General features: G+C 51.6%; 1 protein-coding gene across 1 annotated transcript; it reads right to left on the bottom strand.

The window, feature by feature from the left end:
* Positions 1 to 8,146: 8,146 nt before the first annotated feature.
* Positions 8,147 to 10,490, bottom strand: LOC112876459 (protochlorophyllide reductase B, chloroplastic). Its single transcript, XM_025940581.1, has 4 exons — positions 10,330 to 10,490; positions 10,097 to 10,183; positions 9,043 to 9,568; positions 8,147 to 8,936 (listed from the first exon to the last, which is right to left on the bottom strand). Exons 1-4 carry the CDS (start codon positions 10,384 to 10,386, stop codon positions 8,422 to 8,424), a joined length of 1,185 nt encoding a protein of 394 aa, XP_025796366.1. The 5' UTR covers positions 10,387 to 10,490; the 3' UTR covers positions 8,147 to 8,421.
* Between the last annotated feature and the right edge of the window lie 11,886 nt (positions 10,491 to 22,376).

Below are 22,376 nucleotides of genomic sequence, written 5' to 3' on the forward strand. Positions count from 1 at the left end.
AGCCTTCTTGGCTGCCATGGCTGCAGAAGGGAGGAGGTGATACGCTTGGGGGAGGTCCGGCTGCGGCGGGTAGCTGCAGTACAGCTCCGAGTGTCCCTGCAGAAAGTTCTTCAGTTCAGTACCGGTGCTGTAGCAGATTTCTTCAGTGAAAGAAGTCGAATACTTACCGGCGGGGGCGGATTTCACGCGGAGAACAAGGTGGGCACGTACGGCACGGCGTTCACGTCCAGTAGCACCCGCTGAACTCGCTGGAGCGCGACTTCGTCTGGCACCTCCTCTGTGCACATGCGAGAAGGGTCAGCGGGGCCGGTGTACTCGAAGCCCAGGCAACAGCGCTGTTGGATGGGTTGGACGCGGCGTTTGTAAAATGAGAACATGATGGAGGCGCCGGTCACTCCCTCCTTCTTCTGTGCCTCGATGGCCTCCAGCAGTTCTCTGACCTGTATCATCCCCATGCCGGAGGGTTCAAGGTTCCATTCCCCCCTCACCACTAGCGGTCTGCTCGACTTCGTCGGCAGGTGGGGAGCATGGTTTTCGATGTAAAACCATAGGTTTTTCCATCCAGGAAGGTTTGAGGGGAATTTATATGAAAGGTATTTTTCGCCGGCCTGCTGTCGCAGTTGGATGCCGGCGCCCCCCACCACGGCAAGTTTCTTTGTGGTCGGCTGGGGTTTGACGCGGAAGAGGAAGCGGAACAGATCCCAGTGGGGTTCGATTCCGAGAAATGCTTCGTAGAAGTGGATGAAAATGGAAATATGGCAAATGGAATTCGGGTTGAGGTGATGGAGCTCAAGCCCGTAGTAGTAAAGAAGGCCACGAAAGAAGGAACAAGTGGGGAGGGCCAATCCCCGTTCGGCAAAATGGAAGAATGTGACGATTTCGTTGACATTCTCCATGGGGAAGGGCTCACGGAACGAGGGGCGCCAGTTGACAAGGTTCTTCTCTTGCAGCAACCCCTCGGAAACCAATTTTTTCAGATTGTTGAGGGAGCACTTACTGTGTGACCACCCCGTCGTCAATGGCTCCGCATCCTTCTTCATTTCCTCGATCTCTGATTTCTTCGACGTCATCTTTGATGCGCTGGCCACGAGATGCTCGGGGGCTGCGGGAAGAGGGGCAGGGAGGTCGGAGTGGGAGATTCTCCTTGAGGGGATGGCGGCGGCGTTTGGCTCAGATTGGGGTTTTGGTGGTTTTTGGCGGAATGTGGACTGAAAGCACAATTTTTCCTCCTATTGCCGTGGGGTTAAGTAACCAGCGGGATGGGGAAAAGTTACTGTTCTGAAGTTCAAGAGTCGTTTTGTGGAATATTCCGAAGGTGAGGGGTCATTTGGTGATCTGATTGGATCAAATATTCGATTAATCATTTTTTCAGGGCTAATTAGCCTGAAAAAAGGGGTTTTCCGAATCTTTGGTCCAATTATATCATTTGTATCATCACTTTGGCCTCCCCTTAACGTGTCATTGTTTAGCCTGTATGCCACGATTTTTGGACCCTTACCTCCAATTTTGTGGGATTTGGATTCAAGGCTCGGGGGCTACGGGGTACGAGGCATCGACTACTTATTTTTCAAATTTCTTTGAAGGATAAGGAGGATTACAGATTAATGGGACCCTCAGCCTGATTCTCCGATTCAACCTAAGGCTCGGGGGCTACTCCATATGGTGTGCGATTTTCAATCGCACATCATAGCAGAAATAAAATTCGGGGCATGAGCACCTCATAGCTTCGATGCAGCCAAAGAAGTACTCGAAGGAGGATTTCACAACGAAGCTTCGGAAGAAGTCGAAGACTGCTTTGAAAGTACTCGATAAGCCTGCAGTACTCAGCTACGAAGAGCTCGGGGGCTTGTCAGACCCGGGACCACCAGGCTGGGCACGTTACGAAGTTTAAGAGATTAAGCCCGTCTTATCTCTTATTCATTTTGTTTATCTCTTGTTTATCCCGTTTAAATAGAAGATAGAGTTAACCAACACGGAGAGGATCTACTCGAGATATGCTCTGGTATGATCCCTCGACGGGGGTTGGTTAGCATCTTTGTAACTCTGACCTCTCGGATATATAAGGGAGGTCAGGGACCCCCCTCAAAACAGAAGATCATTAGGTCAGTCTACATAAAAGGCAATACAAACCATACAGGACGTAGGGTGTTACGCTCCATGCGGCCCGAACCTGTCTAAGTCTTGTGTTCCTTGCACCTTCGAGTTTCTGATCTCGGCGTCTCCTCACCCAAAACTTACCACCTTGGGCATATCCCTCGGTGGGCAGCCGGTTAAACACCGACAAAGCCCAATTACGAGAATACTCCAAAGGTTGGTGACGAAGTCCAATTATGATAATACTCTGAAGGTTGGTGACGAAGCCCAATTACGAGAATACTCCGAAGGTTGGTGACGAAGCCCAATTACGATAATACTCTGAAGGCTGGTGACGAAGCCTAATGATGAAGAAGGGTGAAAACCCAAATCTGAAGGGTAAAAACCAACCCCGAGTCACCGACGAAGAGTGAAAAACTAAGGATAAAATTTGATTTCAAAGGGAGTCACCGACGGAAGGTGAAAAATTTGATTTTGAAGGGAGTCACTGACGGAAGGTGAAAAACTAACTCCAAAGGGTAAAAGACAACCCCGAGTCACCGGCGAAGAGTGAAAAATTGATTTTGAAGGGAGTCACCGACGAAGGGTGAACAATTAAGCATAAAAACAACCCCGAGTCATCAACGAAGGGTGAAAAATTGATTCTGAGGGGTAAAGAACTAACCCTTAGTCAAGGACGAAGGGTGAAGAATTGATTCCGAAGGGAATCGCCGATGAAAGGTGAAAACCGACGAATAGGAAAGAAGAAGGAAAAGAAAAAGAAAAAGAGAGGAAGAAAAGAGCCTAGCCCAGCCCAAAACCCTCTCCCTCTCTCCCTCACGGGCTCTCTCTCCCCCCGAGGCCCAGCACCCCTTTCCTCCTTCCTTTCTCCCGCGTGGGCCGCGCCTGGCCCATTTCCTCCCTCGGGCTCCTCTCCTCTACTTCCCCTCCACACCGGCCCACCTTTTCCCTCAGCCCGAGCGCCTCCTCCTCGTCCCTTTTCTCTCTGGCAGCTGGGGCCCGCGTGTAAGCGCCCTTCTCTCCCCCTCTCCTTCTTCCTCCCCGGCGCAACGGTCCCCGATATCCCCGGCGAGCTCCTTCACCTGGGCCCGCACGCCGAGGCATCGCCGCCGCCCTACAAAAGGAACGCTCTGAGCCCCCCCGAACCCTAACCCTACTCCTGCGTCGCCCGAGGACCTCCAGCGCCGCCGCCCCTTTTCCTCCGCCGCACCACCTCCTCTGCGCCACCGTGGGCACGCCGTTCGACCGCACCACAGCCCGCGAGAGCTTGCGCCTCAGCACCGCCTCACCACCCAGGAGCTCCAGCGCCCTTCACCCTCGACCTCGGCCCGTTCCTCGGTCCGAATTTCTCCCGGAACACCGCCGCGGGTAAGTCCACCGCCGCCGAAATTGCTCGCCGTCGGTGAGCCCCACGCCTCCCTGACCCCTCTGCCACCTCCACAGGAGTCCCCGGAGCCGATCTGCACCAGCCAAGGACCCCGGCCACCCCTGCAGCAGCTTCCTCCGCGAGCGCCGCCCGCCCCCGCCGCACGGTCATCGTCGACGACCATCCTCCGTCGCGTCTCCGGCCCCCACGACGCCTCGGTGAGCAGCACATCATCCCCCTGGTCGTGTTGCGCTAGACCCCGTGGTCTTTGGCAGGTCGTAGCCTCTGGAACGCCGCTCGCCGGCGACGTCCACCGCCCCTCACCGTCGCGCGCGAAGCCCGAGCCCCTCTAGGCCCAGCCGTAGTCCTAGATCGCTTCCCCGTGCCTCGGTGGTGCTCCTTGGCCTGAAGTCGTGGAGCTTTGGCCCCCGGAGCGGCGGGAACGCCGAGCTTCGGCGAGTCCCGAGCCGCGCCGCCGCGGATTTGGGCCGCCGGCGTCGCAGCGCCGCCCCCTCCTTCCCCTTTTCCCTGAGCCGTCCGATCGGTGTTGAGCGTGTGAGATTAGATCGAGCTCGAGGTGGATCTGAGCCGTGAGATCGAGATCCGAGGGACCCGAATCGCGCGTACCGGTTCGCCTCTTGTTTTAAATCCGAGCCGTCCATCTTAGATCCGGCGAGCTGCATTAGATCTGAGAGAAGAGAAAGTCGGGAGCGTCGGATCTGGATCCAACGGGTGAGAGTCGCTCGTACCCCTTCGCGAGACTGATCTAATCCGAGCCGCCAGATCCTGATCCAACGATCCAGATTAAAACGTACCGCTTCAGCCAGCCTTTTTGCTAAAGAGCCCTCGGGTTTTTCTGGAATCAACCTGCAGTCCACCCGTAGTTCAAAAGTAATTACGGTTAGGTCCTATTTTATACTTTTAGACCCCTGAGCATTCCAGTTTTCATACCCGCCGTCCATGCCGTGCGTTTTAGTGCGTTAGACCCCGAGTCTATGCTTTAATTACGTTTAGGTCCCTGGTTTTCGCATAGAACCCCCCTGGAAGTTCTGTTTTTCTCGCAAATAGGTCCCTGGACCTTGTTTTAACCGTAGTTTTCGCATCTTGGCTCAGTTTTAGGTGTTCTTTATATCCACGCGATTGTTGTAACGTGTAGAATAGTTCTAGCATAGTTTTGTGTGCTATTTCTATGTAATGTTGTAATGTTTCTTATATTTTGTCCTTATTTGCATGTATATGTATGTGCTGGACTATGTTTTGGCGTTGCGATCGTGAGTAGACGCGGAGCCTTTGGACAGCACCAGGAGCCGCCATCTTCCGAGCAGTTCGAGCAGCAGCCGGGAGAGTACGAGGAAGGCAAGTATAACATGAACATCCTATCACTTTCAATACAATTTCATACTGCATTTTAATACTGTATGCCTATAAGAACTTTCCTAGCCACTTTATATCCTTTATATATATCCTTTGGGTTGCATTTTGGTTAGTTGTGCTAGGTTGCTGCGCTATAACACTCTTGGTCCTTTTTAATTAATTTGATTAATGGTCTTATGCAACTTAGTCCTGAGAGTGGCCCTCTGTGCTGTGCTTGAGTGGCTCACGTCTCCTTAAAAGATATTTTTATTAGAAACATGGTTTAGGGGGCCAGCACGGTGCTTAGTGCTTGGTTGGCCACTCTCCATAAGGACCGGTTCATAGAGCGACAACCTGGGACAACCGCGCAACCACAAGACTGGAATGGGACGGTCTTGACTTACTAATTAGGTTGTGTTGGTTCGGGAGTAACTTACCTGCGTGCGCAAGAGGGGTGGTAAGCTTCAATGGTCCCTGCTCCTCCGGCTTGGTCTGTGCTGTGTGTCTTGTACCCCCGGAGGTAGGCCCCATCGTTGCTGATCCAGAATCCTTAGCGGTTACACCTTACCAACGTGATCCTTTGTAACGGTCTCGTAGTGTGCTTGCAGGCCATCTCACCTAAGGAAGTGTGATGAACAACTAGCGTAGCTCACGACTTGTGGGTAAAGTTGTGCAACCTCTCGAGAGTGTAAAACTGATATATCAGCTGTGCTCACAGTCATGAGCGGCCCAGATCCTCCGTCTGATTAGTGGGGTTATCAACCTTTGATTAGGGAGATTCCCCGGGTAGTTTTGGTTTGGATGGTTCTCAGTAGTTCTTAATCAATATTGATTAATTTATTATGCAATATGGGTTTATGGTAATTCATCCACTTGTAGTAATTAGCTTTAATAAAATTTTGCCAAGACTAAAAGTTAACGCAGTTGAGTCAGCCAACCTAGAGCCTCATAGTTTGTGTTATACTTGTTGAGTACTAGTTTGTACTCACACTTGCCTCTCTACTCTTCTGTTCTATTTCGGATATCTTTGACTGCTGCTCAGTGCCCGGCAACGTGGAGGACTACGTCAGCGGCTTCGACGACTTCTAGGCGTTTGTCTCCCAGTCGACGTCCCTGTGGCACCCAGCTCTTCATGTATTTCATTTTACGTTTCCGCACTCTTGAACCGATTCTTGATTCGGTTGTAATAAAATAATTCATTTACGATTTATATTAATGTTATTCGTGATATGTGTTGTGATATCTTGATGATTCTGTTGTATATATGCGTGACTTGATCCTGGCGCATATATGATTGCTCGATTTATGTTCTTTATAAATCGGGTGTGACAGCACCACCACCGAAAAGGTGGAAGATTGATTTCGAAGAGTAAAAACCAACTCCAAGTCACCACCGAAGGGTGAAAAATGAAGGGTAAAAATTAACTCAAGTCACCGTCGAAGGGTGAAAATCAACTTTATCACCGCCGAAGTGTGAAAATCAACTGAATCACCAATGAAAGGTGAAATCGACCGCGTCACCGACGAAGGGTGAAAATCAACTGAATCACCAATGAAGGGTGAAAATCAACTGCGTCACTGTCGGTGTTTTACCACCACGCCCACCTAGGGATACCCCCGAGGTGGTGAGTTTGTAGGTAGGGTGTCACCGAGATCAGGAACTCGAAAGTGCAAGGAACACAAGGTTTAAATAGATTAAGGCCGCCGAGAGCGTAATACTCTACGTCCTATGTGGTTTGTATTATTTTTTATGGTGATTATCCCCGAGGGGGTCCCTGTCCGCCCTTATATAGTCTGGAGGGACAGCTTTACATGGAAGTTCTAGTCGGGTACAAGCCGAGGAGTTCTACCTGAATACTTCTTGGGTAGTTCCCTACCGTGTCCGACTAGTTTTACTACTGTATGAGTAGTCCTACTGCACTACGAGTAGTTACAACAGATGTAGGGCGTGGGCCATGCCCCATCCCGTATCCTAGGAGAAGTACGCCACGTGGATAGTTCCGTGTGCTCAGGTATGACAGTCACCGACGAAGGGTGAAAATCAATTGAATCACCGACGAAGGGTGAAAGTCAGATGAATCACTGACGAAGGGTAAAAATCAACTGCTTCACCAACGAAGGGTGAAAATCAACTGAATCACCGATGAAGGGTGAAAATAAACTGAATCACCGACGAAGGGTGAAAAATTGAGTCCGAATGCGTAAAAAACCATCCCCGAGTCATCGATGAAGGGTGAAAAATTAATTCCGAAGGGGTCAACTTCAATCCTGAGTCAACGACGAAGGGTAAAAACAATTCGGAATCATCGCCAAAGGGTCAAACCAATGCGCCTCAAGAAATTCCACTGAGACTGAAGGGTGAAAACCTATGAACGGAAGGAAAACCGACTCTTTTCTATCTTTGTTTGCTGGTTTGAGCCTTCCCCTTCAGGAATCTGGGGGCCTGTTTGAATTCGGATAACTAAACTTTAATCCCGTCATATCAGATGTTTGATACCAATTAGGAGTATTAAATATAGACTAATTACAAAACCAATTGCATAAATGAAGGCTAATTCACGAGATGAATCTATTAAGCCTAATGTTGGGGATGTGACTCCGCCAAGCAGTCGAGAGGGAGAGAGGAAGAGAACTCCAAAGGTACATATGAGAGATGAAGATCCAATGCCAAGAGAGCAAGTCAAGGGTGGTTAAGTCACTTCCCCCCTTTTGACCCCTTGGGTCATTTATACATAGGAGGAGAGAGAGGTGACAATTTGCCCCCAACCGCCTGGTGGGTACAATATTCATAAATAGGCTATCGGACCCTTACATGCGGGTCATTTACTGCATGGGCCGGGCCATTCCCAAGACACATAATTAATCCATCATTAGCATATGTTTACTGTAGTACAATATTATCAATTCATGGACTAATTAGACTTAATAAATTCATCTCGTGGATTCAATTAATTTTATAATTAATCAATATTCAGTACTTCTAATTAGTATCCATACATCCGATGCGACAGAGACTGAAGTTCAGTCAAATAGACCCTAGACCCTAGGTAATTACCCATTTTGATCGGCGTACTAGTACTATACTGCGCCTTCAATTACTCTGTATGCACGTGTACTGAATTATTTTTTTTACCACGAGGAATGCGGTGAATTAGTTTACCCCCGTGCATGGGAAAAATAAATTGAAGGGGATGCTTGGAACGTTCGACCCTTCGTACCGTGCTTGGAGCATTTGAAAAAAAATGATTTGCTGGGTAAGAAATTCCTCAAGAACTCGAAGGAACAGAAGACGTGTCATGACTCATGTCCCCAACAAAGAAAAAAAATCTGAAGTTGCTGAAAGGCAATTGCTGATTTGATTTTGGCAGCCCAATAATAACCTCTTAAAAATTACAAAAGCAGTGCAAAAGGCTAGAGTTACAGTCCACTGCAAAAACCATCACGGTGCAGTAGCAAATATTGTACACGTGTACACACTTGTGCTCATGGCACTAGCTCTTGGCACGGGCTCACCACATTGTCTGAGATCAACTAGCGAACGTGTCCTATGGGGAAGAAAAAACTGTCGCCGGCTGCCGGCGCCGGCCATGGTGATGCACACACATCGATCAGGCCAAGCCGACGAGCTTCTCGCTGATCTCCCAGAGCTTCTTGGCCTTGTCGGCGTCGCTGGCCTCCTCGGAGAGCTGGTTCTCGAAGGACGCTGAGTTCTTGTTCCAGCTCCAGTAGACGCCGGACTTGGTGAGGCTGGGGTCGCTCACCACCTGCGCCAGCCGCTTCCCGGCCTCCTCCTCGGAGACGTACCCCTTGGTGATGTACTTCTGGAACGGCGGGAACAGCAGCCGGAACAGCGGGATGTGCTCCCGGAACAGCCCCGTGGTGGCGATGCACCCCGGGTAGAGCGACGCGAAGGTCACGCCCGTCTCCTCGTGGTACCGCCGGTGGAACTCCTGCATCGTCAGCATGTTGCACACCTTGCTGTCCTTGTACGCCTTGGCGCCGTCGAACTCCCCGCCGTCGATCATCACCGAGCTGCCCACGCCGTTCAGGCCGCCGGCGAGCCCGCGCAGGTCGCCCAGGTTCGCCTTCGGCGGCACGTTCCCGGCCAGCGTGTTCGTGTTCCCTGCTCGACGACCATCCAATTCGCAGCTTGGTTCAGTTATCAGTATCTGCTGACAGGCATCCAAGAAAATGTTCGCCGCCATCGTGGCCGGAGGATCGTCACGTACCGGTGATGGAGCCGACGATGATGAGGCGCTTGGAGGGGTAGTCGGAGGACTGGAGGTCGCTGAGGAGCTCGCGGGCGAGGAGGTAGTGGCCGAGGTGGTTGACGCCGACGCTCATCTCGAAGCCGTCGGCGGTGTAGGACGGCTCCTTGGCGGTGGGCTGGTACACGGCAGCGTTGCAGACCACCACGTCGATGGGCATCTCCAGCTGCCGCACGTTCTTCACGAACTGGCGGACGCTGTCCAGGGACGCCAGGTCCAGGTGCACGATGGTGTAGCTGTCCTTGTCCATGCCCGCGGCCTTGGCCGCGCGCGACGCCTTGAGGAAGTCGCGGCACGCCATGATGACGTGCCACTTGCCGGTCTCCGCCAGGGCCTTCGCCGTGGCCAGGCCGAGACCCGAGGACGCGCCGGTGATGATCGCCGTGCCCTTGCGGAGGGTCTTCTTGCCCGACGGCGACGCGGGAGTCACCGACGGGGAGGACACCGCCGCCGCCTGCGCGCGGATGGCCACCGACGTGCTCACCCTCTGCAGGTGTTGTGTGCGCATTTCAGTTGCAGGCATCAATATCATATAGGGGACTCAGTTGGATACAACTGACAGAAATGCACGATGAATTGAGTAGCAAAACCTGCACCAAATTCCATCGCTCACAAGAATAGTTGTGAATTGGTGATAATTAGACAGCTCTTCTGAATTTCAAATTTGAACAGAAGTGGCAAGGTGACAGTTACACAACTCTTCTGCATCTAGTCAATCGAACAGTAGCAATCGAACAGTTGGACTCGGAGAGACGGAGACAGCAATAGAGTACTGCCCGGTTATCAGTTCAAAGATTACCAGTTTCTTTCAGTGGCCATTACGGGCAACGGCAATCTACCTTGACAGGCATAGACCAGTGAATTAAGCGGATGTGGCCTCACTAACAATGGGCACAGACGAGCAGTAACTAGTAGCTGAGCACATTCCCGTCGAGGGGAGTTGAATTGAAGCTCACGGAAACAGAGGGACTAGAGAACGGATAAAAGAGCAGCAGAAGCAGCCCGGAACTTGTACCTTGGTGCGCTGGCCCAGAGCGCTGGTATCCAGCTTGAGGCCATCCGCGAGACGAACACCCAAGAACGCCGAGTCCTTTACCGACCCCTGCACGCCGCACCAGCATTGCAACCGCAGTCAGTACCAACGGAACACGCAACAATTCGTTCACCCGCAACCGCGACTGGAACGCTCGCCGGGGAAACGCACGAAGAAAGAGGGCCGAGGGGAGGGAGAATGCGCCCGCAGCTCACCTCCTTGCGCGCGGAGAGGGCCGAGGGGAGGAAGGACGTCGCCGCCTGGAGCGCCATGGTCGACCGGCGAAGGCAAGAGGTCGTCGCGGAACGGGTGGGGATTTGGCTGCGGCCTGCGGGTTCCTCACTTGTTGGGCGGGGGGGAAGAAGAAGATGAGAGAGCGAGGCGCGGCGGGATCTTATTCGGGGGCCGGAGGCGGTGGCGATAACGGGATAGGGGTGCGGGGGTGGGGGTCGCCACGCGGCGCCGAGCTGGCACCCGCCCGGCCAATGGGAGGCCGGCGGCGGGATTCCCCCCCTCGTCCACAAGCGTCCTCGTGGTGGATGGGTGGGATACTTTTGGTACGCGTTGGATATTTTTTCTTGTTCTTCCTCCTGGCGCGGACGTTGGTCGCTGTTCGCCGCCGCGACCGCGATCGGGACGGTTCTGGAAGCGTGAGTTGTTCGTGGATGGGCGGGGCTTGTCAGGTCTCGCGGCGGCAGGACCTCAAGGCGACGAGCTATCTGATTCAAGAGAGAGCAATTTTCAGGCTCCGGTTCTCTCTTTTTCTTTCTGAATGAACATACTCAGGCTTCGGGTTTTTATCGCCGTGATGGAAGCTAGTTGTGCTCAGGACAGTCCCCTGCTCACCGGAAGCGATGGAAACTTTCAGGATTCACCTGATTGTACAGGTACTGCATGGTGCCTTCTCTCGTGCCAATCACTTTGGGGGCAGCTTCTAGTTCTCAAATTCTCAAACTATGTACGCTCGAGAGTCTTGATAAGCACCATTGCCGGAATAGCATCGATCTGTTAGTTTGATCTCCCGGGCCCGATGGGCCTCCTCACCCCGCGCCCTGATCGGGGCGCCCCAGCTCGTTCCTAACTGGTGGGTCCCCGTCGCGGTGCGCTATAAAAGGATAGGTGGGGGCCAGTGGCACGTGACACGAGGATCGCCGCCGCCGCCACCCCACCGACACCGTAACCCTAGCCGATCTAGATTGAGCGCAGTAGCGGCGGGAAGCTCCACCGCCGGCCACCGTCCACGCCTTCGCCTCGACCCGTGCCCGCGCCCGCGACCCGAACCTCTGCCACCGCAAGCACCAGCGCCGCCCGACCATGGCGGGGACGTCTGCATCGCCTGTGACCCAAGGGCACGAAGGTATAACCCCGTGCCCCTTCCTCTCTCTCTGTTTCTCGGATTGTTTTAGAACCACACAAGTTCTTCCGATCTAACCGTGCGGTAGCCGATCCCCAATGCCTAACACGATCAACTTCATCTCAAGATGAACCGGTACTGAGGGTGTGTTCGTTTTCTGGGGCCTAAAGTTTAGAGGGGTCACATCAAAAAGAATCTTGTCATTTAGAAGTATTAAATAAAGTCTAATTACAAAACTAATTGCAGAACCCCAAGGCTAATTCGCGAGACGAATCTAATGAGGTATATTAGTCCATGATTAGCGGATGATTACTGTAGCATCACTGTGGCAAATTATGGATTAATTAGGCTCATTAAATTTGTCTCGTGAATTAGCATCCATCTGTGCAAAAAATTTTATAATTAGACTTTATTTAATACTTCTAAATAACAAGATTCTCTTTGATGTGATGGATCTAAAATTTAGAGGGTAGAAAACGAACACACCTGACAACGAGACAACTGCCCCCTAGCAGTGAAGCCGCGGGGCCTCGCCCCTGACACCACTCGTGCCTGCTTTGGCAGGTGCTCTCGGGTCTGGGCCTCTTGGATGGTCAAAGGCTGGATGCCTGGATCTGGGCTATTCCTACAGTCCTGCTGGGTTACTCTCCGTTCACGAGAGAATGCAATTCTCTCTTTTCGATAAGTTAAATAATTTAAACTCTGATTAAAATTATATAAAAAATAATAACATTCATGATACAAAATAAGTATCATTAGATTAGTTGTAGAACATATATTTACAATAAATTTATTTGAAGACATAAGCGCTAATCTTATTTACTTATAAATTTGATTAAGTTTGAACTAGTTTGATCAGCACGGATTTTATAATTATATTTTTTTGTGGGCGGAATAAGTGCTTGCCTCACCATACCGTAGACTGGCTCGCGACTGCATCGACATCTTCCGCGGCTGCGCGCGAGGCAGGCAGCGATCGGTAAGGGGGTTCGCGACGAGGCCGTGAGGGAGATTGTCAGCTCGGGTAGCCGTCTGCGGAGTGGCTGGGCCCGGCGGCAGGTTTCTTGCGCCCGGAGGCGGCGGGTTGATACGAAAGTAGCCGACTCGGTTCACCGACGATTCATTCAGTGGGCCGAAAGATTAGGTGGGCTGAAGGTGCGTTCTTCGAGGGAAAAAAATGAAAAGAATTACAACAAATCTTCTAACCATTCAGAGTTTCAGACATAGGAGTTTTAGGTAGTCTCTATTTTGCTCGGAGGAGAACTGGAGCAAATTATTTCTTTTTTTCCACCACGGGCATAGCCCTGTTTTTATTACTTCTCGTAACGAAATTACATAGGTTCGAGAGTACCAGGTTTCAGATTTAACAACTTATTACAAGTTCCAATATGAAACGCCCATCAAAGCGTGCAAAAGATAAGCAAAACTTAGGGGCTGTTTGGTTTCCTACCTAACTTGCTACAGTCTGCCACGTCTAAAATTGGGCAGGTTTGATCAACTTAGGTATCTGTTTGCTGCGCAACCACAGTTGTGGTAAGATTTTGGTCCCACTTGTCAATGACTTGTAAAAGTATGGCAAGATGCTATTAGGCATAGTAAAGTATGGCGAAGAATTCGAGCGACTAACTTTAGACAAGTGTGGTAAGAAAAGTTATGGCAACTTATGTCATGTTGGTTATGAAACCAAACAGCCCGTTAGTAGCGACGATTAGAGAGAAGCGCCACACGCAGCTAGCAGACGCACAAGACCACCGAAACTCCAGCAGAAAACCAAAGCAGGGAACCGTCATATAGCCAAAACGTGGTGATTACTGGAGCAGCACCATCCCAGCGCTCCCGTCACTCGGCGACCTGGGGTGTAAGTGTAGCGGCAGCCGATTTGAGGGCTTCGGCCCCCTCCTCCAAAGCCTTCTCCTCCTCCTCAGTTTGAAGCTCTGCCCAGAAAGAGAGAAAAGATGAAGCAAGGCGAACGATCTCTGTATGAGATCTTAACAAACTTTTGTTCAAAGCAGGTGTTATTTCTCGCACGCCAAATGGCCCAACATTTCAACCATATGGAACTTAACAACCCGCGGCATAAACATTTCAACCCAAATCCAGAAGGATTCCCAGGAGACTGGTCCACAGTCGACGCCAACGACCATGGCCACCAGACTCCAAATGTATCTCGCCATTGTGCATGCAAAGAACATATGTTGCACCGTCTGTGCACAGAAACAGCATTTCCCATCCCCATTCCAGTTTCTTCTAAGCAAGTTATCTTTCATTAAGATAGCGTTTTGTTCTACCAACCACATAAAAATTCACAAAAATTTTGATTGTGGGATTTTTGCCCTAGATTTTCTTATTTTTCTTTTCAGTTTCGTTGTCAAACATGTGAGAGTACATTGATTTCACCGAGAAACGGCCAGATTTCTCCCAAACCCATTTAGGTAAATCAGGTCCCCCTCTCCCGTAGGAAAGGCACTAATAATCATTTATCTCTTAGAGTGACTTAGCCGCACCACAAATGTTCCTGTCGGTACATACAGACAGGGGTATCTCCTGTTAGGGTGTCCAGACCCTTGGCGTCTACAATCCGTAATCTCCCCCTCGCCCTCTGGGTGACGTGGCATAGGGCCCGGGCCTGACAGCTGGGACCACGGTCTCCGGACCTTCCCCGAGCTTTGAGAGGTCCGGTGCCTCCGCACACCGAGGAGAGCAGGCAGGCTCTCGGGTAGCCCCCGCGGACCCGGACTTCCCAGGGGGTCCGGGGCTGTCGGGTTTTATCCGGCTGCCCACCGAGGGGTATACCCAAGGTGGTAAGTTTTGGGTTGGGATGCGTCGAGATCAGGAACTCGAAGGTGCAGACAACACAAGATTTAGACAGGTTCAGGCTGCAATATGCGTAATGCCCTACGTCCTGTATGATGGTTTGTATTGCCTTGATGTTGATCTGGTGATCTTAGTTTTGAGGGGGTCCCTGCCCACCCTTATATATCCGGGAGGACAGGGTTACATGAATCCTAGTCTGATACTAACTTAGAAATCGTACTCAAGTACAACTCGAGTAGTTTCCTTCTGTATCGACTAGTTCTACTCCGCATGCGGGTAGAATACAACATAAACAAGGTACAGGACATGTCCTATCCCTTAGCCCAATACGGACTCCTTGACGTACACAGCCCCGTGGCCCCGGGTCTGACAAGCCCCCGAGCTCTTCGTAGCTGGGTGCTGCAGGCTCTTCGAGTACTTCTGAAGCAGTCTTAGACTTCTTTCGAAGCTCCGTCTTGAAATTTTTCTTCGAGTACTCTTCTGACTGCATCGAAGCTATGAGGTGCTCATGCCCCGAATTCTTTCTTTTATATGGGGTGCGATGAATAATCGCACTCCATATGGAGTAGCCTCCGAGGCTTAGGTTGAATCAAAGAATCAAGCTGAGGGTCAAACTAGTCTTGAATCTTTCCTTCTTATCCTTCGAGTACTTTCAAAAAATAGGTAGTCGATGCCACGTGTCTCACAGCCCCCGAGCCTTGAATCCAAATTTTTTTTGGAAAAAAGGATCCCAAAGATCGTGGCAAAAATGTTCCTTTTGAAAAAATAAAGTCTAAGAGGAGGCAATTAGCAGAAATTAGACTCGAAACCCAAAAAACCTCTTTTTTCGGGACAACTAACCCAGAAAAAATGGTGAATCAAGTAACGGCCCAAAAAATTTGCCAAAAAACTGCCTGTATCCAATTAACCCCATTGCGCGACGCTTCATCTTTCACACAGTAAACCACTGCCTGAACGCTGGTTATTTAACCCCGCGGTCAGTTAGGGTTTTTCCTATGCCTTCAGATCTGACGCCGCCACTAGAGAAAAACAAAACCCTAATTAGAGTTTGACCTGCCTGAGCCCTTCCGCCGCCCAGCGTAGTCGAAAATCTTCGAGCCCGCCACCATAGCCCCTGAGCGCTGTGCGAACAACTCGTGGCTGAAAAGAGTTGAAATGGCGCCGAAAAAGACCGACCAGAAGGACTTGAAAGAAGCGCAAGCAGCAACCGGCGAATGGTCAATTAGTAAGTGTTCTCGCCATAATCTAGCAAATAGTGTTGGGAGGTCTGCTTCAGGAGAGGGATCTCATCAATTGGCGCCTTCCCTTTCGCGATCCATTTCCCATGGAAAGCGTCAATGAGATCGTTTCTTTCTGCTCTTTTTCTGAACGGGGATTTGCCCTCCCCACTTGTTCATTCTTCCGTGGCCTTCTCTTCTTCTATGGGATTGAGCTGCAACATCTCAACCCCAACTCGATCTGCCATATCTCCATTTTCATCCATTTCTGCGAAGCCTTCCTCGGAATTGAGCCCCATTGGGCTCTTTTCCGCTATCTTTTCCGCGTGAAGCCCCAGCCCACCTCAAAAAATCCTTCTGGGGCGCTGGTATCCAGCTTAGGCAACACGCTAGTGACAAATATATATCGTACAAATTTCCTTCAAATGTCCCCGGGTGGAAACAACACTGGTTCTACATTGCGAACCATGCCCCCTAACTCCCTGTGCGGTCCGGCAGGCCCCCTGTTCAGCGTGGCGAATGGACATTGGAGCCCATTGAAGCCGAGATGGACCAAGTAAAAGAGCTGCTCGAGTTGATTGCCGCACACAAAGAGATGGGGGTGACCGAGGCATCAGTGATGTTATCATTTTTCAAACGCCGAGTTCAACCCATTCAGTAGCGCCATACCTTAGGATTCGAGTACATGGGTACTGAAGACCCATCCCGTATGTGCGCAGAAGAGCTTGGGGACGATGCTGCACTTGTTCGCGTCAAGCGAATTCTGCTAGATGTGGATGCCGTCCCGTATGTTCCAGCGGGATTTACAGCCCAGAATCGACCACCAGCAGTAAGTGTTCGACTTCTCGACTTCTTCCCTCGATCTGAAGAGTCAAAACTAACTGATTGTCTTAACACAGGATTCAACAGCGTTGTATCGGAGTTACCCACCACAACCCGATCTTCCCCGGCCTTACCATACGCTGCCCAGCGCCGCAGCCAAAGCACAGAAGGAAAAAATTGCTGGCAACGAATCAACCGCGGGCAGCCAGGCAACTGGGGAGGGGGTGCAAGCAAACAACTCCTCCGGATCATCCGTGGAGTTATCTGACGACGCACCTCTAGTTCCCCGGCGGCGCCGGGAGATGCGGAAACGCAAAGCCAGCACCACTGACCTCGCCGGGTAAGTATCTGTCAAACTATAAAGTGTCGAGTTGTTTCATTGAAATATTGATAACAACTCTGCTTTGCAGTCCATCGTCTTCTTTGCCCAGCCCCCAGCGCCAGAGGGTAGCCGAAACGCCCCTCACCGGGAATGACGCACTAGAGGCCAGACCCACAGAAGCCGATGGGGTGAAACCGGCACCGTCCCGTGCCGAGGACGTAACGATTGCCGTAGCGGGCCCTGCATCGGGGCCACTCGCGCCCTCGACTGAAGCGGCCCTGTCACCATCAGTGGATGCCGCGGCCATCGCCACGCCAGTGCTGCCAGCCTCATCGACTTGCGCGCCTGCACCACTGGCCACGAGTACAATGGTGAAGAAACCCTTAAAGCTGGTGTGGAAAAAACCAACGATGATCTGATCCCGAGTGTAAGTGACGCCCTGGACCCTGCCCTTGGCCATGCGATGAAATCACAATAAAAGTGTTGTGCTGTTGTCTTAAGCAGGTCGACCGCTGCGGTAGCGCCAGAACTCGAGTTGGCTCCACCAGCCCCCGAGCTTTCACCTGAGCAACCCAACGCGCTGGAGCCAGCAGGGAGGGCAGATGTAATCATGCTTGACTCGCCACTGCCCGAGCTCCAATACGCGGAACCCGAAGCCCCTGGCAATGAGCAAGTCGAGGCCGCCACTGCCGTACCCATCGACGTTGCAGGTAAATGATCCCACTGCCTTCTGCCGCAATCGTTGCTATATTAACACTTGTCCTTTGCAGAGACCCCGCAGCCGTCAGCCTTAGAGGGTGCGGGTGCTTCGTGCGAGGCAACCGGGTTGCCCACCCCTGGAGGGGAGAACACTGATATACGCCAAGAGATGCACCTCCCAGGGGATGATCTGAGCCGCCTGCGCCAAATGATCAAGGCGATCGACTCGTTTGCTCTGGTAAATCTTGTCTAAACCGCTGGTAACTGTATGCTTAAGTCGCTTGACGCCCAGGAACATGTAGGACATGAACCAAAAAAACTTCAATGAAGCTGGAAGAGTCCACCAGGCGTATCGACGAGCTGATGCAGGAGCGAGCCGGCTTCGAGCAGACTATCATCGAGCTCCAAAGCCGACTCAAGGAGCAGCGGAAAACCCATCAAGGTACGTTGAATTCGACTCTCGAAATCGTACCCGTAGTCGATAACTTTATGGTCTGAAACCTGCTCATCATGCAGAACTTAAACAACTCTTAAGTTATAAAGAGGGATTGCTTACTGATTTGAAGAACATGCTGTATCGCCGCGCAGATGAAGTCGAGGGTCTGCGGAAGGTGATGGCCGACACGGAGAAGCAACTCGTCGACTGCCTCCAGCAGATCAAGACTTTGGGCGAGGAGAAAGAGCAGCGCTAGAAGGAACTTGATGATTTGAAGATGGCGGCCCAGGAACTCGTAGAGATGGTGGACCCTCGGGAAGACGGCGCTGAAGGTGGGCCACCACTACTGGATCGACATCCCGGGGCACCGCAAAAGATCCTCAACTATGTCACCGAGGCGACCACATCATACGTGGGTCATGCTTTAGGCCTTGTGAAGTCCTTCTGGCCAAAGGCTCAGTTAGAAGTACTCGCGGAGGGTGCAGCTGCTGAGTGCACTGACAAAAACTTCCGCGAGTATTTGCTAGAGGTCTGGCCGGTGGCTGAAAAAATTGTGGGAGACATGGTCCAAGGTTGAACCGTTAGTGTACATGACTTTGTAATATAAGGAACTACCTTTGTTCTCTTGTAGCCTTGTACGAAGTTGTAGGAGCTCCGTCTGCTCTGTAGTGGGAACATGCTACCTCTGGGTGCAACGACTCAGAGAGTAGTCGATTTAGCCCTTCACGTGAGCTCATCGGGCGAGCTAGATAAGATCCAGCCGAAGGGATCCACTCGTGCCCAGAATGCGCGGTCTGTGGCGCGACGACTAGGATGCCCATGGCAAACAGACAAAAACTACCCTGGGGTGTAACCACCGCAGGAGTAGCCAATCATGCGGACGTGTTTAAACAAGTTAGATAGAACCCGAGCCAGACGGGCCTAACCAGTTTGAAAGAACACGATTAGCATCGCGACGACCCATGTGCCGCTAGCAAGTAGTCGATTTTGTATAAAATTTGAGCGTGGCCAAAGCCGCCACCGTTATGTTCAAGAATATACATTTCGGGTTGTGTGGCACAAAGCCGCCAAATCAACCCGGAAAAGTAAAACTTGTCCTTGACACTTACAGAAAATGGAGACGAATCTGCTTAGGGGTAGAACCGTCGCAGGTGCTGGATATTCCATGAATTGGGTACATCCTGACCGTCGGGGTGTTGAAGTCGATAAGATCCTGGACTTGTAACCCTCTTGACGATGAACGGTCCCTCCCATCTTGAATTAAGCTTGTGCAAACCCGACTCGTCCTGAACGCGACGAAGGACGAGGTCGCCAATGCTAAACGACCTTTCCTTAATGTTGCGATCATCATATCGCCGGATTCCCTGTAGGTAACGGGCTGACTGAACGAGAGCAGAGCAGCGAGCCTCTTCGACAGAATCCAACTCCAGCTGTCGTGCTTCGTCCGCCTCGCCTTCTTTATACATCTCGACCCTTAGGGATTTCCACATGATATCTGCTGGGAGGATCGCCTCGGAACCGTAGACAAGAAAGAACGGGGTCTGCCCTGTGGCTTTTGAAGGTTGAGTCCTGAGCCCCCAGACGACGTGTGGCAACTCGTGAATCCACTTCCCGCCCTTTTTGTTGTTGGCATCGTAAAGTCTCTTCTTGAGGCCGTCAATGATCAAGCCATTCGCCCGCTCGACTTGCCCATTTGCCCTTGGGTGAGCCACCGAAATATATTTGACCTCGATGGATGAGTTATCATAGAATTCCCAGAATTGGTTGGCCGTGAAATTTGAACCCAAGTCAGTGATAATAGTGTTGGGGAAGCTGAAACGATGTAAGATGTCGGAGATGAAGTCGACCACCCTGTCTGGAGTAAGCTTGGCGATCGGCTTGAACTCGATCCACTTGGTGAACTTATCGATAGCCACCAGAACATGAGTAAAACCTCCTGGCGCCGTTGTGAAGGGCCCAATCATGTCGAGGCTCCAGCAAGCGAACGGCCAGGAAGGCAGTATAGTGATGAGGGTGTGGGCCGGGACATGAGTTTGCTTACCGAAGAACTGGCAGTTCTGACATCGTCGCACCAGATCTTCGGCGTCGGACACGGCGGTAGGCCACCAGAAACCGGCTCTGTACGCTTTGCCGACCAGTGACTTTGACGCGGCATGGTTACCACACACGCCCTCGTGTATCTCCCTCAATATGTCCAGACCGTCTTCTGTTGTGACGCACTTCATGAGTACTCGAGATCGTGCGCCGCGCCGATAAAGTTTGTCTTCGACTTGGACAAACCCCTTGCTCCGTCGCATGAGGCGGGCGGCAGCAGCGCTTTTGGGGTCCATCCCTGCCGGTAATACGAGATCTCGGATGAAGTCGATGAAAGGTCCTCTCCAGTCCTCACCGACCAGCAGAACCTCCCGTTCTGGCTGTACGGAGCCAGTGGCGGTGGAAACCTGCGGTGAAGGGCTGATGGACGGGTGCTTCAGCTCCTGAACGAATACCCCTGCTGGGACTTGTGCTCGGGTTGATCCCAGCTTAGATAAGGCATCAGCAGTGACATTGTGTTCCCGCAGCACATGATGAACTTTTAGGCCAGAAAATTTGTTTTCAAGCTTGCGTACTTCTTGTACATAGGCTTCCATGGTCTCCTTGTTGCAGTCCCACTTCTTGTTGACTTGCTGAACGACCAAAAGTGAATCGCCGTATACAAGTAGTCGCTTGATCCCTAGTGATATCGCCAAACGAAGCCCGTGAAGCAAGGCTTCATACTCGGCTTCATTGTTGGATACCTCCCAGAGAATTTGGAGGACGTACTTGAGTTGTTTGCCTCTTGGGGAAATGAATAAAACTCCAGCGCCGCCGCCATCGAGCTTAAGAGAACCATCGAAGTACATGGTCCAATGCTCTGGCTTGTCAACTGGATTGGGAACTTGATTTTCCCTCCACTCTGCCATGAAGTCGACTAGAGCTTGGGACTTGATTGCAGTGCGTGGCTTGAAGTCGATCGACAAAGCCCCCAGTTCCACTGCCCATTTTGAAATACGACCCGTGGCATCTTGGTTGTGTAGGATATCCGCCAACGGGTAGTCTGTGATCACGGTGATCTGGTACTCTTCAAAGTAGTGGCGTAATTTCCTTGAGGTGATCAGTATGCCATAGAGAAGCTTTTGAACCGCCGGGTACCGCACCTTAGGCTCCGAGAGTACTTCACTGACAAAGTACACGGGCCGCTGCACGCCAAAAGCATGGCCTTCCTCGGAGCGTTCGACAACAATAGCACTGCTAATAACGTGGGTAGTTGCCGCAATGTAAAGCAAAAGGGTCTCACCCGGCAATGGTGCTGTGAGGATCGGGGGCGACTGTAGGTGCTGCTTGAGATCCTGCAGAGCCCGCTCGGCTTCCTCTGTCCAGTAAAACTTGTCTTGGCGCTTTAAGAGTTTGAAAAAAGGTAGTCCTCTCTCCCCGAGCCGGGAGATGAACCTGTTGAGAGCTGCCATGCACCCTGTAAGTTTCTGCACATCTTTGATCGTGGCAGGTGCCTCCATATCAGTGATGGCGGTAATCTTTTCAGGGTTGGCCTCGATGCCCCGGCTACTGACTATGAACCCGAGCAATTTGCCTGATGGAACACCGAAAACGCACTTGGTCGGATTAAGCTTCCATCGGTACTTCCTTAGGCTGGTAAAAGTTTCCTCCAGATCCGTGATCAGGCCCTCGGGACTCCGGGTTTTCACGACCACGTCGTCCACGTAGGCCTCCACGTTCCGGTGTAACTGATCAGCGAAGCACATCTGAATTGCTCGCTGATAGGTGGCGCCAGCGTTCTTCAACCCGAAAGACATTGTCTTGTAGGCATAAGTCCCAAACGGGGTGATGAACGCGGCCTTGATCTGGTCTTCTTCCTTGAGAGCAATCTGGTGGTAGCCTGAATAACAATCAAGGAAACATAATAGTACACAACCTGCGGTCGAGTCGACTACCTGATCGATGCGAGGGAGCCCAAAGTGATCCTTTGGGCAATGCTTGTTGAGATCAGTATAATCGACACACATTCTCCATTCTTTATTCTTTTTTAATACAAGGACGGGATTAGCTACCCACTCCGGATGGATTACTTCTTTAATGAATCCGGCCGCGAGGAGTTTGGCTATTTCCCGTTTGATAGCCTCCCGTTTATCAGGGGCAAAACGACGAAGACGTTGCTTCTTTGGTACAGCTTGTGGGTACACATTAAGACTATGCTCGATCAGCTCCTTGGGCACCCCTGGCATATCCGATGGTTTCCATGCGAATATGTCTCGGTTAGCCCGCAGGAAGTTGATGAGCGCGAGTTCCTATTTGTCGCCCAAGCCGGCGCCGATAATAGCTGTCTTGGAGGAGTCGCCTTCTTGGAGCTGGATCGTCTTGAGAGCCACATCACCCGTCGACTTGACGCCCGATTGGCTCGCCTTCTTCGTCGGGATGTCTAGCTCGGCTTGAGAGAGTTGCTGTGCGGCCGTGAGTACTTCAGCGGAAGCATCTGGCATGCGGGAAGTCGATGCATACTGGATGGCCTCTTGGTTGCAATCATAAGACTTCTTCAAGTCGCCTCGGAGCGTGAGCACACCACT

Source organism: Panicum hallii, chromosome 9 (assembly GCF_002211085.1).
Source record: "Panicum hallii strain FIL2 chromosome 9, PHallii_v3.1, whole genome shotgun sequence".
NCBI classification, from domain to species: domain Eukaryota; kingdom Viridiplantae; phylum Streptophyta; class Magnoliopsida; order Poales; family Poaceae; genus Panicum; species Panicum hallii.

Bases quoted from the DNA above. Each gene is read 5' to 3' on its own strand.
- LOC112876459 (XM_025940581.1), bottom strand. From the start codon at position 10,386: ATGGCGCTCCAGGCGGCGACGTCCTTCCTCCCCTCGGCCCTCTCCGCG. The intron at 10,184-10,329 runs GTGAGCTGCGGG...TGCGGCGTGCAG, and splicing joins CCCTCTCCGCGCGCAAGGAG to GGGTCGGTAAAGGACTCGGC. The intron at 9,569-10,096 runs GTACAAGTTCCG...CAACACCTGCAG, and splicing joins CTCTGGGCCAGCGCACCAAG to AGGGTGAGCACGTCGGTGGC.